At 33.8% G+C, this 18,273-nt stretch overlaps 1 protein-coding gene across 1 annotated transcript in view; it reads right to left on the reverse strand.

Annotated features, from left to right (window-relative positions):
• Positions 1-5,641: 5,641 nt before the first annotated feature.
• Positions 5,642-18,273, reverse strand: part of LOC119637144 (dorsal-ventral patterning protein Sog) — a 73,050-nt gene continuing 60,418 nt past the window's right edge. The window contains exons 4-6 of the mRNA XM_038032990.1: positions 8,430-8,492; positions 6,043-8,339; positions 5,642-5,972 (exon numbers count right to left, since the gene is read on the reverse strand). Coding sequence (XP_037888918.1) covers positions 5,742-5,972; positions 6,043-8,339; positions 8,430-8,492 — 2,591 coding nt within the window. The 3' untranslated portion in view covers positions 5,642-5,741. The remainder of the gene's footprint in view (positions 5,973-6,042; positions 8,340-8,429; positions 8,493-18,273) is intronic.

Below are 18,273 nucleotides of genomic sequence, written 5' to 3' on the forward strand. Positions count from 1 at the left end.
ATACCCTTTAACAATTATAAATAATAACTCATTTTTGCTTAAAGGCGTGTAGGCGTGTTTTTTGAAAAATTTGAATGCTTTTAAATTCTTTTGCGGGCGATATCTTCATTTTTGTGAACGGAAAAATTTTCACTACAGATACTACACACAACGGACATGCTTAGGTGCATTCCGAATTTGAAACTGGCCAAAAATTTACATTCTTAGTGGGGTTCTTGAAGCTTGAAGCTTCTGTCCGTTATGAAGTTTTTAAGAAAGAAATGAAAGTATGATACCCTATAAAATTAGGTAAGCGCGGCCGATTTTTTATACAGGTATTACAGCGTCACCCATAGAAGTTTTTGCCCATTTATCTGTTGCATTTTATGAGTAATGAGCAAAAAATTAACGTTTTACTCTTTTTGAAAATTAAACGTGTTCTCAGTCCAAATGGCGCTGTGGGCGTATCCTTTGAAAAAGATGGCTGATTTTTAACACCAACCTGCGTGCACAAATTTCCAACGTTTCTGCCAAATTTGAAGTCGATAGCTTCGTTTTTGCGGCCAACAGAGTGCTCACAACAGACATTACGCAGACAGACGGACAGACGATAGATAGGCAGAGGAACATCTTTAAATTAATTTAGAATTTGATGCCGAGCAAGAATATATATGTTTTGTGAGGTCTCTGAGGCTTCCTCTTGGGTGTTGCAAAATAAATATATATAATGAATTTTGACAAAATGAATATACCCGTACTCCGCTTCGCTTAATTAATAATACAGTAAAAGTCCCTTATTCGCGGTTTCACTATTCGCGGATGAGAAAAATTCAACCAATATTCCCATATTTGCGGCTATAAATTTCTTTATTCGCGACTTTTGAGAATGTAAGCAAACAGAACGAAAGTATTGCGAAAATCCCAAATCTAGTTCATTTCAGCTAAGTAATTTCCCCAAATAACAAATTGCCTAAAGGGGGAAAAAGTAAATGCACATTTGCATTCCATTAAATTGATTTTTTTATATATTTGATTTTTTTTTTATTTTGTCACCCAAGAACCTATCTGCTATAGACCCATAAAAATTACCATTCCGTATTCACGATTTCTGAAACATCGTAGTAGTTTGTATATAGCAAACTTAATTTCATTATGTTAAAGGTTTTACTATTTTCCATATTTGTTTCCATCATAACAAAACACGAGTTCGGCTTTGTGGCCATGAGAACCTCTATCTATTGTCTAAGAAATACATCTATGTAATCCAAACTCCATACTAATTTCAAATTCCAAATAAGGAGCAATTTTCATCATAAAATAATAAAAAAATAAACATTTTTTGCATATAAAGCCTTAGTTTTTATTAGAACCCTTGCCTGAGTTGGTATGCAAAAAATAGACCTCCGTGGTCAAAATTCGGTAACGTTAATTATTGTTATGAATGAATTTTCATCAAGAAGTATTATTTTTATTATTATTTTTAACATCGCCAGAGAAATAAATTCTAAGACTAAACTCTTAAAGCACTAGCTTTATCAAAAACTCTACCGCACTTGAGATCCGAACCCACGACCATTGAGTTGCTAGTCGAGATTCCTTGTCTTCGGCCACTTAGGCGGATTCATCAATAAGTATTTTTACGCCTTTTTACTAAATAAAGATTCAATTTCCCTAGGAACGGTTATATGACAAGGCGTGCAACTAATTCTGCTATCCGATTCAAAGTTTTCTTACTAATTTAGAGTGCCGGACAACAACAAGACTAAACGATTTTTGTCGCGAACTTCTGACAATTGCAGTATCTCTTCTTATACTGATCTTTCAAAGTACGGTGTCACATGGGAAATGATCGAAAAAGTAGTCCGATCAGAGCAGTTTTTTTATGGTGTTCGTCCTCCGGTGAAATCGCGTCGGTGCATCAAATTTCATTAAAATACGTAAAAGATTACGCGCTATAGGCTGAACAGAAATACGTGGACAGATATCAGACAAACAGAATCGCCTTCTGAATCGATGAATATAATAAAAGATGGAACTATCTTAAGTCCGACTGGGTGTTACATACGTGTTTTTCTTGCCCGGATGATGATATGATGGAATAGTGGTTTTTTTCCACGGTTGCATAGCACGTATTAACGCAACATAGGGAAAACATTCAATTTCGCGATTTCAGCAGCTTGACTGATATGATAAAATTTTGGTCGTTGAGAACGTGTCACCGCCCAGCAAACCACCCATTAATCACTAAATTTTCACAGCTTCATTTGGTATTTTATGCTAATCCTAATAGGTGCTTGCATTTATTTTGATCAGCGACATATATTTATTGGTGAAAATGTAATACGGTTTTGGTTCCAACGGTTTAAAAGTGATTACTTCGATTTCAATGAACCAGGCTTCGATTTCAAGAACACGGCTTGGAGGACCAATAATGTTGGAAAATATGAATTGCAAGACTTTTTGGACGAAACTCAACACTCAAACAACCTTCGAATAGCTTAGCAGTTGATGAATCAACTATTTTTAGACGGCTACATGCGATGAGAAAGCCCCAAAGAAGGGAAAATGGCTGCACACACAGAAAGTTCCATATCGAACGGCTTCAACATCGCTGTCTTATTGCCTACAAGGCAAGGGCACAGTAGCACATTGTGACTGGCAATGAAAAGTGGATCTACTACGATAATCCCAAGCGTAAAAGGTTATGCGTTACTCGGAGAGAGCCATCCAAATCGATAGCTGAAGGAAACTGTTACGGCAGATGTCTACCGTCGTCAATTGCAAAAAAGATCAGCAATAGCGGTTAATAGACGCAAAGTCATGCTTTTGCATGATAACGTTCGACCGCACGTTGCAAGACTTGTCAAGGATATATTATTCTGCCGCACCCGGCGTCCTCCTCACCATACATATCGTCTTCTGATTACCAGCTATTCAGATTCTTGCAGTATGGCGTGCTTAGCTGGCACGGAAAATTGAAAAAAATTGAGAAAAATGATCAAAATTCATGCAAACACCTAATAAAAATGGATTATCTCCTTACGAATGATTCTGTGCTCAAAATGTTCATTTTCATTGCTGCGATTTTCTCTCAGTGCATTAAATTGATTTTACACGCAACGCTTACGCTACTTTATTCCTTGAGTCAATGTGACATTTAAACGCACCCTCACGCTTTGCTCTTTGCACGTCTTTATCTTACGGTGCACACCACGATTTGTTTGCTTAGACTATTGCGCTGTTAGAAAATCATGTGATTTGTTTATTTATTAAATTAAGTTCAAATCGCTGGATTACGAGGGCAGTCGTTTTTTTTTATCTAATATATAACATCGTTATAAAAGAGCTTTTTTCATTACAACAATCACATATAGTTTGAAAATATAGTTTCTACAATTAATATAGTTCGGTTAACTCTATCTTAGCACTTAAAGGCGATATTGAGGTCGGCTTAGGTTTACCGTTCTCGTTAGCGAGAATTTGCATGCTGTGCCGATGATTGTCGGTAACGAAGGTTAGCTAATTGAGTTAATGGTATTTGATAGCCCTTTTTTTTATACACACACCGATAATGCCACAAATATTCCCTTGTAAGTACAATGAACGACAAGTCCAACTCGATACGAAAGCGATCGAGTATGATCAACCCAAAATGCGATAGTATCATATTAGAAGAACAAACGACCTTGATTTCCCGACCTTGATTTCTAAGTATTTATGTTAGTCACATGTATGCTTAAGAATTCTAATATCCCATCATCACGATGGCTAGTCGGCTTTGCAAGCTTGTGCATTGGCTATGGATTTTGGCAAGTATAGTCTTATAGGACTTTGGGAGGCATCTGTCGAACTATGTGACCTAGCTATGTAAACCAACTATGCACGGTGGCCCGTTTACTTAGAGAGCTTGATCGCACATAGTTCAATAAGTTCGATTAAAGGCAATATTTGTTGAAAATTGGTATAAATTTTCGTACGGAAGTGCTCCTTAGCTAATTTCAGATATTGGCCGTCACGAAGTCTTCAAGTGAACGAAACCGTGCAATACGGTTGAGAATTTTATGTAATTGAACATTACGATAGGTAAATAGTAATTAACATGGAGTTATCCTGTTTGACTCGTGAACAATTCTATATTTAGTTTAAGAATTCTCTTAGGAATAAATATGCATAACCGCAAAGTCGACCTTTTCTTTTCTCTTTAAATTTCGAATAGTAGTGTAAGCTAAATATTTATTAGGCTTGTGCAGTAAAGAAATATATAGAAAAACAAAACAACAAAAAAAAAAAAAAAAAAGAAAGAAAGAAGATAAGAACAGTATCAAATAAAAATTTTCGCATTTGTTTAAAACAAATTTTTCTTTTCTTTGCTCTCGCTGTTAATGATTTTAGTTCTCTTTTGATTATTGTTTTTATATTTAGGAAAAAATTTAAAAACAAATTAAAACATGTATAAAAAATTGTACAATTACTAGCCTAGAAAACAAAAATGAAAAAAAAAAAAAAAAAAAAATAGGAAAAGAAAACGAAAAATAAAACAAATAAGGAATAAAGAACATAAATATAAATCTAAATTAAAATAAAATAAAAGTATAAGCGATAAAAATATGATACAAATTGAAAATAAACATAATTTATAATAAAATCAAATTTAATACAATATCTTTTTCTCGTGTCTTGGGTAAATATTAAGTAATTAAATAAAAACAAAAGCATTTCTTTTTTTTTTTTTTTCACTGCTGCAAAAAAAGAAAATATTTGAAAAATATTTCATTAATTTAATAATAATTTGTCAATAAATATGTTTGTTGTTGTTTGTTGGGTGTTTGTTTTTGTTTTGTTTTGTTTTGTTTTTTTTTTTTTTTTGTTGTTGCTTACGTTGTTACATTTTTAATGGGCATGCATCGAATGGAGGAGAATAACACGTACAAATACATATATATATATATGCAAGTATATATATATATATATATATATATATACAATGATATATACATATATCTGTATTTATGTGCATGTGTGAATGATTTTATTTGAATTAGTATCAAAACTAGAGCAAATGAAAACGATATTTTTCCTTTGCTATATTTTAAATCTCAAAAAATTTTCTTCATCGTTATTTTTATTATTTCCCTTTTTTCGTTTTTTTCGTTTTTTGTCATTTAACTTAAACGCTAAAGTTGCCATTCAGTCAATCAGTCGAAACATTTGGGATGTGTTGTTTCCACTTGTGTTAACGTATCGCTTTATTTAATTCAATACTTCTTTTTTACTTTTTTTCTTTTCTATGCTCTTCTCTTCTTTTCTCTTCGCTTCTCTTCTCTTCTCTTCCCTGTTCTTTCCCTAAATCCGAAAGGATTCTAAGCTCCAGTTTCATTAATTTCTTAAGATCCCGCCCTTGTGTGTGCGAAACATTAAAAAAAAAAAAAAAGAAAAGTAAACAGCAAAGATCTCTAACCGTTAATTAACGATGTCCTTGAATAATGATTCCATATGTTTGTTGCAAACTTTACATAAAAATATTTAATACAATTTTTTGTTTGTTTTTTATCATTTTTCTTTATAAAGCTTTTTTTTTTTTTGTTTTTCTTTTTCTTTTAAAGACTTTTTGCTACCTTTTCTAACGTGGTACCGTATGTTGTGTTTCGTTTAAGGATAGAGAAATTATTGTTTTGTTGTAATGTTTTGTTGTTTGTTTGTTAGTGTTTTACTACAGATGTTTGCTCAGCCTCAGGTTTCGCTTATTTTCTGGCAAAGGGAATTCAGCTGCTGAGGCCGGACGTTGTTTGATGCAATTTATATTGTTGATCATGCTGCTGATGTAGACGACGATTATGGCGACGTGTGCGTTTACATTGCATTGTGCAACATTCATCGATTATGGGCTCGTTGGCGGTTGAAGGCTTCTCAAATAGTTTCTTTTTCGATGATACTCGGGTTTGTTGGCAAACGGCTCGTGTACACCTTTTACGATCGCAACTCACTTTTGAATCCTAGAAATTCGAAAAACATTGTTAAAATAAAATTTACTATATATCATACTAAATATGATACTATTCTTACCTTGCATCGACATGTTATGCATTTTTGTTCACCATGCGATGCTAATATCGGATGCCATTCTTGGCCATTTTCGTATACTTTATTAACCGCTTTGCAGCCACCTTGACTTAAAATGTCTTCATTGCTTCTCATTGTTGATTTAGATAAGCCCTGATCTTGTAACACATTTGGATTGGCTGGGCTCGTTTTAACAGTACTGCGACTACTTAGCTTGCCTTCAGGGCACTTCTTGCAACAGGCCTTCTTTTCCGGCCGGTACGCGTCTCTTTCTTTGCAATTCAAAGGCGGACAGAGCATGCGTGGACACCTAACCTGTAAAGTCACAGCGTCGCATGTACAAGTCGTGCAAGTATCGAAACCATTAGGCGGCAGAAACGGATGCCAAGTTGCCCCAGCTAAGAAGAATTCATCGCCTAAATAGCAGCCTTTTTTGTTGTTATTCTGTTCATTCGGAATGTTTACCTCAGCTGCTCCTAAATTTTGTGGTACACAGCTCGGGCAGCATTCGCCTTCACGTTGCACCATTTCTTCAGATATTTTGCATTGTACAATAGGACATTTGATCGACTCGCATGAGGCATGACCCCGTCGACAGGCACACATTTGGCAAGAATTTTCAGTGCTACGCCATTGTTCAGATTCATCGTGAAAACGTCCTGAGTGATAACATTTTGTTACCGCCGAAGCTAATGAATCTTCATTGTGATCACCCAGTACATTTTGTACGTTGTTATCGGTATGCAGTGGACGGCAATGATCTGGGACTCTAGTAGATTTCAGTTTACCTCGTAACAAAAGTTTCTTGTTATGTTTAGCGTAGATTTCTAAGTAGCAAACACTGGTTTCCAATTTCACCAACTCATTCGCATCCATACCTAAAACAAATCCTTCCATGCTGGAGCCTGAAAACTCTTCCAAAAAGCTACGCGTTATTGGCGCTCCAATGGCTTCGATGGGTTTCTCTTCCAAGTAAATCTCTAAATCTGGATTTTGCATTTGGAAACCACTTAATGTTATCTCGTAGTGGAGATTACACTCGTTGTCAACGGATAACCATGCCATACCCATAGCATGTGTAGGAACAGCTAGGGAATTTTCAGATCGCTTCAACAAAATAGGTTCAGCTGAGTCACGAGCATCAGCTACTGGCTTAGGTAATAGACGTCCCCTTATCAGGCTCGGTTCATGCTGCAAGCCGATATTAACGCCAAGCTCTCCGGCATACAATAACTCAACAACTCTCGGTCCCAATTTATCAATGGTGCCAATCGCTTGATTGAAATTGAAGCTAGCCGTCATATCTTCCAGTACAGTTTTACGTTTCCCTAGATCCTCAATTAGGCTAATGTCGGGATGATCCTTGGCATTAACTTGATCGGTTTCGATATTATATACTAAGGAGCCATCGGTATTCAGGAATACCCAAGCTAAACCAATACTTTTTGTATGCGCTTCCACGTTATGTGGTGACAAAAGAGTTTGAAAAATTTCACAAGTAGTTCGGGTAACAACGTGACCTTGTATTTTCAAATACGGATATTTTTTTGATTCGACCGTCAACAATAGTTTGCCGCGAGACATTAATCGCAAATTTTGTATGGTGATGGGGGAAGAAATCTCTAAAATGTTAACTTCGGATGACGGTTTACGTATTTTTTGAACTTCATCTAATATAATCTCTTTACGATCTGGCAGCTCAATGCGTATATTAACTGCGGCGTCTGCGTTCTCATCATGACCGAAAACGCCATTAAAAACTAAAGTTAAGTGCACTGAAGAAGCCGCTCCACTGGTGGTTGAAATAATTGCAGTACCACCGGAACCAAACATTTGATCAGATCTGACATTCGTTGCCGGCTCCAGCAGCGAACTAAACAATTCCGATTGCAATGCGGTATATTTGGCAATTCTTCCAGCCAATTCGGTTTGATATTTACTTTCACTCCAGATAAGAACCACATGTAAGCGTTCTTCTCTTAAAAGACGCTTATAATCGCGAGGCACTCGGCGCCATACACCGCACGTTTTACCAGTAATATTCTGGTACAATGACTGGGGCCCAGTAGGTAATTGTAATTGATGTTCCTCCAGTATGGTACCGTTTTCGTCAACAAATTGTAGAGTTCTAGGACGCACCATCTTGGAAGATGTATAAAATGAATAATACAGATTTTTTTTATGAAATAAAAACCGTCCTGTAGCAACCATGCTGGGAGCGTTATGTGTCGAATACACGGAACGCATATCTTCGCCCTTTAGAAAGAAAGAAGTGCGGCCGGTGAGAAGTGCAGCGAAATCTAAGATAATATAATTTAAGGAGTCAAATAAAAAATTTTTCTCGAAAGAAGAAGAAAAGGAATAAGAAAAATAGTATGAGAGGTACATACGTTTCATATTGCGCTCTTCGTCTTCGATAAAACTGGCCGGGACATCTAAGGCGAATTCGGTATCTAAAATGAAATATGAAAAATGAAAGAAAATTAGTTGTGTTTGTTAATAGTTGCTAGTTTACTAATTGTTGTTGTTGTACAAAAATTAGATAACAACATCAATTATATATATATATATGTTTGAAACTTTTAAAGGTTTTCGCTTGAACTTATGAAAAATACCTGAAAGTGTGAGGTAAAAATTATGGAAAATTCATCAATTAAAATAAATGAAAATGCAAAAAAAAAGAGAAAAAAAATACCATGAAAAACTCCCTTAAGGTTTATATAGAAATCCCTGCTGTCTGGTAAGTTGATAAACAATCATTTGTCGCCTGACATTTTGCACTATAATGAACTGCAGAAATTCCTCCTAAGTAAGCTAAAAGAAACAACTGCCAAATGGGGATAAGACGGCAGCTAAACACCACCACCACCACGATTGTATCAACATAGTACTCCACATCGCACAACTTGTGTGGCATGTAAGTGTACGACAAATGAAAGATTGCATTTGTCTGGTTTTTGTTTTCTTTTTCTTTTCTTTTTTTTTTTTTTTTTGCTTTGCACTTAAACATCACCTCCTGGGGGCTGTTAAAATGTATGTGTATTAAATACTCTTTTTAGAAAAAAGAAACTAATCTTGTTTTTTTTTTTCCGCTTAGCATTAACGATGAACTTTGTAAATATGTAGAAGTTGAACGAATTTAAATTAATTTTTTTTATAACCATCACGGACGGTTGGGTATGTGCTAGCATTGGAATAAGGTTTGTAACACATCAAGGAGCCTATGTATACACATATATATAATGAAAATCGGTTCAATTCCCTCTCAGTATTCCTTCAACTTCTATGCAATCGTATCTATTAGTGCATCCATTTATCCGCCACTATCCACTTATTCGTTTTCCCACCAATCCATCCGTTTGCTTTTACGGCCATTCGATTTAGTGTCTCTTTTTTCTTCTATTCTTATTTTAAATTGTAAAAATTGTGATATAAAGACGAAAATAGTACAGGCGGATACATGCGATTAAATCTTCAAAAGTCAGAATTGAAAATAGGCGTAATGCGGCAATATGCATACAGTGTACCTGCTCGCTACAAACGATTAAAATAAAATTTAGACAAAAAACGCCAAAAATTTTCAAAAGTTTTCATCGGGCAATTGAAAGTTACGGAAACACTTCAGCATTCTGCGATCGAACCATCTGCATTTAAGAAAAAACATGCAGCGATATTTATATGTCCACTTAAGATGGAGGATATTCAAAATTCGACTTGAGAGGAAAGCGGGTGAATACCTTTCTTACTTGTTGCTGCTCCTTTCGAAAATGAAAAACTCATTTGCCATGTTTGAGCATAAAAAATACTAACGCAATTCAACATGCATGTATACATAACATTGACCAAATAGGGTTACATCGCCGGCCAGCCAGCAAGTCGTAAGTTGTTTGCGCTGTTAGTTAACTAACTAATGTTCCCGAGCATTCACATATATATATATATATATATATATATATATTGGATTTTAGATTATTATCTCTCGTTATGCCTTTGCTATTATTGAAAGGATTACATCGTTTGTAAAATGTGTGCGACAACAAATCAGAGACTGTATATTAAGGCGAGCAAAAATTTGCTTATTTTTTTAACTTTTGATCATTCTTATCTTATTTCATGCTTCTCTGCTTAAATCTATTATCGTTAGTATTATGATTAAGCCAACGAAATTAATTCATCTATTAAAGTAAGAAAACTGGGAAAAAAGTAGAAAAGAAAGTCCAGCGATTTTGCTAAAGTTATGTCTTTTTTTTTTTGATTATGTTACATATACATATATTTTTATGTATATGGTACACTTGTCGTACTTAATGTACACTATTAACTTTGTGCGAAAGTATGTGACACGGAGAAGAGCTTAAAATAGCCCAACTGTTTATTATATCGATTGATTCAGAATCATTTTATGAATCGATTTAAGCATGTCTGTCCGTTTGTCCGTCTGATATCTGTCCTTGTATTTCTGTTCAGCCTACAGGTCGCAAGTTTTAAGATATTTTGATCAAGTTTATTACGCTGATGTGTTTTCGCTCAAGAACAAACGACATAAAAATAGTTCAGATCGGATCACTTTTTCGGACCACTTTCCATATAACGGACTTTCCAAAATAGGGCAAAAAATGCAATTAAGTGGCTAAGTAATAGTATTTCGGCATTCTAAATTCGTAGGAAAATTTTGGACCCGCTGAGGCAATTTTTTGCAAATATCTCTCTCATATAACGAAAACTAAAGATCATGTGCCAAGATGGTCCAATTTTGCAATGTTTTATGATGAAAATCAAATCATAATCAGTGATTCAGGATAAAAATATTAACTATATCGTATTTGGATCATTTCCGTCTATTTTTTTGGATCCTACCCTATATATAAATTTTCAAGAATATCGATCTTTTGTAGGGCAGAAAAGCCAAAATTTAAATATGCTATAATGAAACTTAATCCATAAAAGTAAAAAAAAATCTATATGATATCTATATAAGTTTAAAATTAATAATCAAAGTAAAATTCTACGAACGGAAAAGCCTTTGAAATTTTCTTCTACTATTTGAAATTTTGATGACTTTTTTCTAAAAATTTGAAAAAAAACGTTGAAAATGATTTTTTAAAAAACAAATGTCCCATCTCTTGCATACTTCTCGTGAATGGAGTTTAGTAACGCTGAAGGAAAAGATTTGTGTATCTTTTTCTCTTTACGAGACACATTTTACCAAAGATTGTGCTTTTTTGCATACAAACAACTCAGTGAAAAATTCAAATTCGAACTCAAATTCGAATTCAAATTCGAATTTCAATTTTTGTTTTTTTTTTTAAATACTTTCAAACAGAAATCACTAACCGAATGTATTGTTAGTGTGTTCAATGCAAACTGCATACTTTTTTTTAGAGGGTCTCTGAAAACCACACCGTATTGGAAGAATTTTCAAAATTTTCAAATGAATATCTTATAAAACATTGATTGATCTTTTGTAGATTCTAAAAATTTGAATGAAATTATCCTTTAATTATATTAAAGACGATATTGGAGAAGCTATGCTTTCATTTTAGCTTTTATAGCTTTTATTATCGACAGACTATCTAGTACAAGGACAGGAAAACTAAAGGATTAGCAAGCCTGTATCGATTTATTATTTATTTTTTTTCACCTTACTTCAGATGCAGCAAAGTATTGACCTTAATTGGGCCTTTATTGGATTGTGATTCGACCTATTTTGGCACAGCTGTAGCCTGTCAGCCTTGAAAATGACTTCTTGCAGCAGACTTGCGTGCGATTTGGTATATCAAACGATGTTAAATAAGACTTATCGATTTATTCGTTTGAAGGATTGAGTTTGTTTCTTGCAATTGAAGAATTAAAAAATTACTACGCTTCGCTGACATTTTTTGACGGTATTTCTGCTAAATCTCACTTTCCTATCTCAATATTGGAGATGCTGAGAGTTCATGTGAATGAATAAACTTAAGATAGTTAAGCTAATTTGTAGCTTGTCTTAAGATCAACCGTGACGAGACGTAGTTGATTTAAGTAATTTGAAAATAAAGAAAGCTATTAGCCTATACGAGAAATAAATTTATTGATTTCGGCAAACGCATTGCTTATTCAGCATGCAGTTCATGTGAAGTGTTTCTTAATTCATTTATTGTTCATACGTTCTCCATCACCTGTGTAGGTGATACCCGTCTGAAAGGTATGTAATAAAATAAATTTTACTGTAAATAAAAAAAAATACATGTATTTTTTAGGATGAGTACTGTACTTATTATTCTTTTTTCATGCTCCATTATGATCTCGTATAGAAAATTGAAGAAATGAAAAAAAAAGAAAAAATTGCTGGGCTGGGCGACGTCGCAATTGCTAATCAAATGAATAGGATTTTGAAAAATCGTACAGATATGCGTTCTCTGCGGCTCGGGGTCGTCAAGAATTGATCTTCAAGAAAGCTTAAGAGACTCGACCGATTGGACAAACAAGAACTCTTTCTTATTAGTTTTTTTCATTTTTGCGTTTTTACATACATATGCAAAAAGTGTTGAAAAAGGACAACAACAAATTTATTGTAAACATACATAACAAACGTCAACGTTGATTACATCAACATCGACATTAGTATAGCTATTATGGCTACTATTGAGCTATTGGTAAACTCTATAATTTCTGCTAAATTCCACAAAAGCTATCTATAGGTACGCGTTTAACTGGTGAAGTAAAGACTAAGGAGAGGGAATGAAAAAAAAAAAGAACAAATTTTCACTTTTTATACTCTAAAGCTTTTACTTTGACTGATTGACTGTTTGGCTAGTTGGCTGGCTGTTTAGCTAGTGAGCTGGTTAACTGCATGGCTGGCTAACTAGATTGGTAAAAACTCAAATTAACATGCAGTGGATATGTTGCATGGTTTAAAGATGATTTTTATTCTTTATCATCAATATAATAACAATAACGATGGCGATGATAATGCTGGTAATGATGATGATGATGATGATGATGATGATGATGATGGCGAAGATGATGTGGCAAACGAGGTAATGTCAGCCGCAGTACTATTTTTCTTGAATTCATATTATATTATAAAATAAAATAACATGAACTTGTTTCCATAATAGTTTATACAAGTAACCACAATAATAGTAAAACAAGTTAACTACTGCCTGTTTGAATGACTGACTGACTGACTGCGTGCCTGCCTGCCTGCCTGTGGTGTATGAGCACTACCAGCAAAGAAGTAGAAGAAGAGGAAAAAAAGAAGACTAAAAGGTAACAAAACACCAATAGCAACTGCAAACACTCATGAGCGAGCACACACACGCATAATTGCCACACAATCCACCAAATTTGGTTAAAAATATTCTACAGCTCCAACTGCTAACCTCATAAGCTTTACAAGGGAAATAAAAAAAAAGTATCATTACTCAAGTTTTGTTAAACATTCAGCTTTGAAAATAATAAAAGAAAAATGCACAAGCACACACTTATATGTAAACTTAGTGCATAAACATATATGAAAATTCTTGAAATAATTGTCAACAACACAATTAAGGCCTTAACAAATCATAAAGACTCGTCATCACTGTCATCATTATTACGTTGTCGTCATGATCATTAAAATTTACTGGCCTAAGAGCTCTGCTCTGCTTGGATGATGTTTTGCTTGGCAACGCATTCTATAATATTTTATATACATTTTCAAAGAAGGAAGATTCTGTTAAATAAATACATAGGCATTCACATGCAATAACTATAAGTAAAGTTTACACACATATACATTTACGCATAGTACACTTATGTGTATAATCAAGTGAAGTTGTTGCCTTTTGCTTGCATTCTGCAGGTATTTAAGCATCGAACGCTAGCTAGTATTGGATGAAAATTTATAAACATATCTCAAGACTCGTTGTTGTTATTTGTTTGTTTTTTTTTTTCCTCGTTTTTGTAGTTTTTGTTGCCTTTTATAATGACATAACTCGAACATTTTAACGCTTATTAAATTATCTCATTTACTGGAATTTCATGACGTTTACCTTTTGGTTTTATTTCTTTTTTGTTGTTGTTGGTGTTTTTTCTGTTTTCTTGTACAACTTAAGTTTGCTTCTTTTAATAAAACGCTCAACCTTAATATCGAGAATTCGAGACTTGCATCTACACTCTCAATTCGCTATGTTCAGTAAAAGACTTGCGTCTTGCGATGATTTGATGAAACAGCAGGAGGGCGTCTTGTGTCTCTTTCAAAAGAAAAATATTTATAAAATAATTTTTATTAAAAATAAATGAGGATACTTTAGTTAAATGCAACACCCTACACCTTTTCACTGACACACGAATTGAAACATCGCCAATTTATCTCACAATGCATTTAAGAGTTCATTGCCACATATTGATTAATCCAATTATTTAACAAATGATTTCAAATAGTTATCTTCACTCCTTAAAATGATTAAATAAATGATACTATAAACATATTATATATAAAGAAACCTGCGAGCTTTATTTTTCTGTCTGGATGCGATCCTTGTGATCTTTTGAAAATCCCTTTTTCATCTTTTCATTAATAATCTCCGAACTCGCTCTCTCTCTCTCTCTCTCTCTCTCTCTCTCTCTCTCTCTGTCTCTCTGTCCTATTTAATGTATGTTCACCTAATCAATATAAATAATTTCATTCACTCAATCACTCAACACATTTTAATAATCACGGACAATCAATCAATCAATCGAAAAGCTGTCACTCTTATTAGATTTAATAGCCTAATTAATACAATAATCAAATAATATACGTTTCGCCTTCGTTTAATGTGATCCTTGAGATATGAAAGTGTAGACACGATTCCAAAGATCTTTTAAATATTTCCGATGCATACAAAATTCCATTAGTCATATGCACTCTTAATTAACATTATTGGTAATAGAATCGGTTTAGTCTTTTCTGTTCGCTCTCGAAATATTTTGCCTAGATAAGACAAGGCTGGATTCGGTGCTGATTAAGTGCGCATTTAATTTTCAGTTAAAATATTTATTTTAATAATAATGAGCCATTCAGAGGATATCCCCTCTAGCTATAAGCACGTTAATGATCGGCAAGCATTATAGATTGATTAATTGAATTGACGTAATCATGCATTACATGGCTAGCAATTGTCTAAGTTTGTCTTGTAAAGCTTCAGTTGGTGCTGGCTCGGTTAACGCCGATAAATATTGCCTTAAACGCGGAGACATACAGGTAAGTATTTTTGATGTATGATGATGGCAGATGGCAGATGGCAGATGGCAGATTGGTGGGGATATGGTTCAGGACTTAACAATAATATTTTATAGGCTGACTTAAGATGCGTTTAAACAAAATACATTTTAATTTTTTTCTTTTTTTCTCTTAAATGGTTCACTCCCTTATAATATGCTTTAATGTTATTAACCATTGATTCGAAATTATTCGCAATATTGGTATGCAAAGTTGCTGAGATACAAGTTGAATCTTAATAAGGACTTTCAATACCTAACCTAGACTTTGTTGCGACTATAAATATATAAATGAAAAATAAAAAAGAAATGTTGAGTGCCATTACCGCCTCGACGAGAAAAAATTGAAAACATTCCGTTCAAGTTTTCCTGTCGCTGAGTTGGATAACTTTCGAGGTGTTACAACTTGAACGACAAATTTAGTATATCATTGGTACGTATGAGTAGGGTATACTAAAAATGAAATCAAAACCATCAAAACGGTAGGAAGGTAAGGGTAGGACAAACAACAAACGCTACGAAAACTTATCTTTTTAAATATCTCTGCGATAGTTTTGTTACGTCTTTTTTTTTTTTTTAAATATCAAGAGCGTGTTTTTATTAAAACAAATGAAAGAATTTTTAAGTTAATGAATAAGAATGAATTGAGAAAGTGTTGTTGTTTGTTTTGATGGTTTCCTACATATTTTCAAGGATTTAAACAACAAAAGGTTGAAGAAAGTCAACCAGCAATTTATGTGTTTAGATATGCAATCAACTAACCAGACTTAATATTTAATAAAAATGCTACGATCAAAGGGTTAGACAGGAATTTTTTTAAACAGTTTTTTTTTTTTTGTCTATTTGCCTATAAGTTTTTTTTTACCAGTATATATAAAAAAGTGAAGACAGCGTAAGAACATAGAAAGCCGGGAACGGTAGCGAGTAATACATTAATAATATTATGTACACGCCCACTAGCTGTCAGCATAATATGGTTGATAATATCTAATCAAAATTTTACGGCAATTAGTGACAAAAAAAAAAAATAAAGAAAAACGCCGCGATTCGCAAATTCCAGTGAAAGTTGAAATTCGTACTGTCATTTTAATGAAAATAAGCGAGCGGTGGTTCACATGTTCTTACAATTTGAGAAAAGGCAAAAGGCGGCGAAAGATATGTGCGCTGTATACCGCGGTCATGGTTTAACACTTGAAAAATCATCGAAGTTTTACGTATATCGACTTCGATATCCTTCGTTTATGGCATTGCCACAGTGTGAGACTGAAATTTGGCGAAAAACATTTCTTGACCGGCTGTTAAAAAATGCGGGTAATCGAATACAGGCCTACAATAGATAAGATATTAGAATAAATTCGATAAAAAATCGATAATATTTTATTATATAATCATCTCTAACTTTCATGAAGATATGTACGAGAAATTGTTACTTAGATACCCATAAAAACTCGATCTTGAAGTGGTTTTAGTCCATCTCTGTTCAACATACCAAAAAAAAAAAAAGAAAAAAAAAAAGTGGTTTAAATCGGCCTAATTAACTGTTTCAGGCTCGTCCATAAAAAAAGGGATCAAAATGATACCTTTCGGTAGGAGGAGGTATTTTTCGTCGACTAGTCGAAGGAAACGAAGTAGAAACAAATTAATTATAGATATTTTTTGAGAACTATTTTAAATAAACAAACGTCATCGAAAAATTTTGAAGCATTACATGCTTTGTTAAATTTTTTTTTTTTGGAAGCTCAAGGTCTGCAATTGTGTGTTATTTTGTTGTCTAATAAATGAATTTTTCTTTTGAAATCTCGCTGCGCGAGTGTTTCTAGCTGTACCGTGAGAGCAGATGCAAGGCATACAATGCCAAGTTTGAATTAATTTTTCGCACGATATAGGTAAATTTGCGACCTTAATAACCCGATAACGATCGGAATATGACGAAAATGTTTTAAAACTGAAGGACACGAAAAGATAAATTTAAATTGGTTTCGCTCTTGTTTATCATCTTTCTGACAACATATGAATTTTATGTAGAAAGAGACGAATGAGCTTCGAAGCCTATCGGGAATACATGGATGCTAGCGTATTAACCAGGTGCCAATAGGACATCAAATGGGGACATGTTTGAAAAGGACAATACAAGGTTAGCGTATATGCCGCCCGATTCTTTGACTCAATCCCATTAATTGGTGTTCTTCCCTAGTAATGGTTTAATTTGATTGAAATAACTTATAACATTATATACTATATCTAGCTAACATACCATCAACAGTGACAAGTAAAAACGCTATAGTGGGTCATGGCTCACCATAGAATACCCTACGCCACTGTACACTTATTCTTGGTTAAAAAGGGTGCTCCGATACGAACCAAATTAAGGAGCGTTTGTGTATGGGTCATCAACATTTCATCAAAATATTTCGAAAATTTGCGATTTGTTGGAGATTAAACACAAGAAAACCAAACGGAAAGACGGACAGATTCCGAATGGATCGGTATGATAAAAGATGGATCTATCTCAAGACTTTCTAGGTGTTATATTCGTACAAACTTAATTTATTTTTGTATCATAACTCGTTTAGAGTGTAAAAATTATTCAACGTTTCAAATGTTTTTGTGGATCTTCTACGTCTCCTTGTATATATGATTAAAAAGAATCTAATTAGCTTTAAAGCTAAATGCAATAAATTTCCAAAAAATATTTATTTCTCTATTTAATCATAGCAAAGTGAATGACTTTAACCGATTGATATGGTCTAGGCGAACAAACTTCTCATTCGCGAACAGAGTACACAACCCTGCCATAAAAGTGTACTAATTTTTCATCTGACTTAAAAATAGATGACGTTGGGGACGTTTGAAGTTGAACCATGTATTTATTGTCATGTTCGTATGTGGCTGTCTGCTTATTTTCTTTATTTATTTTTCTTGGTTTTTTTTTTTTCTTGTTATTTTTTTGGTGTAAGAGAGTTATGCAAATATATTTCTAATTATGTATGCTATTCATGCAGAAAATTA

The sequence above is a fragment of the Glossina fuscipes genome, unplaced genomic scaffold, assembly GCF_014805625.2.
Source record: "Glossina fuscipes isolate IAEA_lab_2018 unplaced genomic scaffold, Yale_Gfus_2 43, whole genome shotgun sequence".
In the NCBI taxonomy this organism is placed as follows: Eukaryota; Metazoa; Arthropoda; class Insecta; order Diptera; family Glossinidae; genus Glossina; species Glossina fuscipes.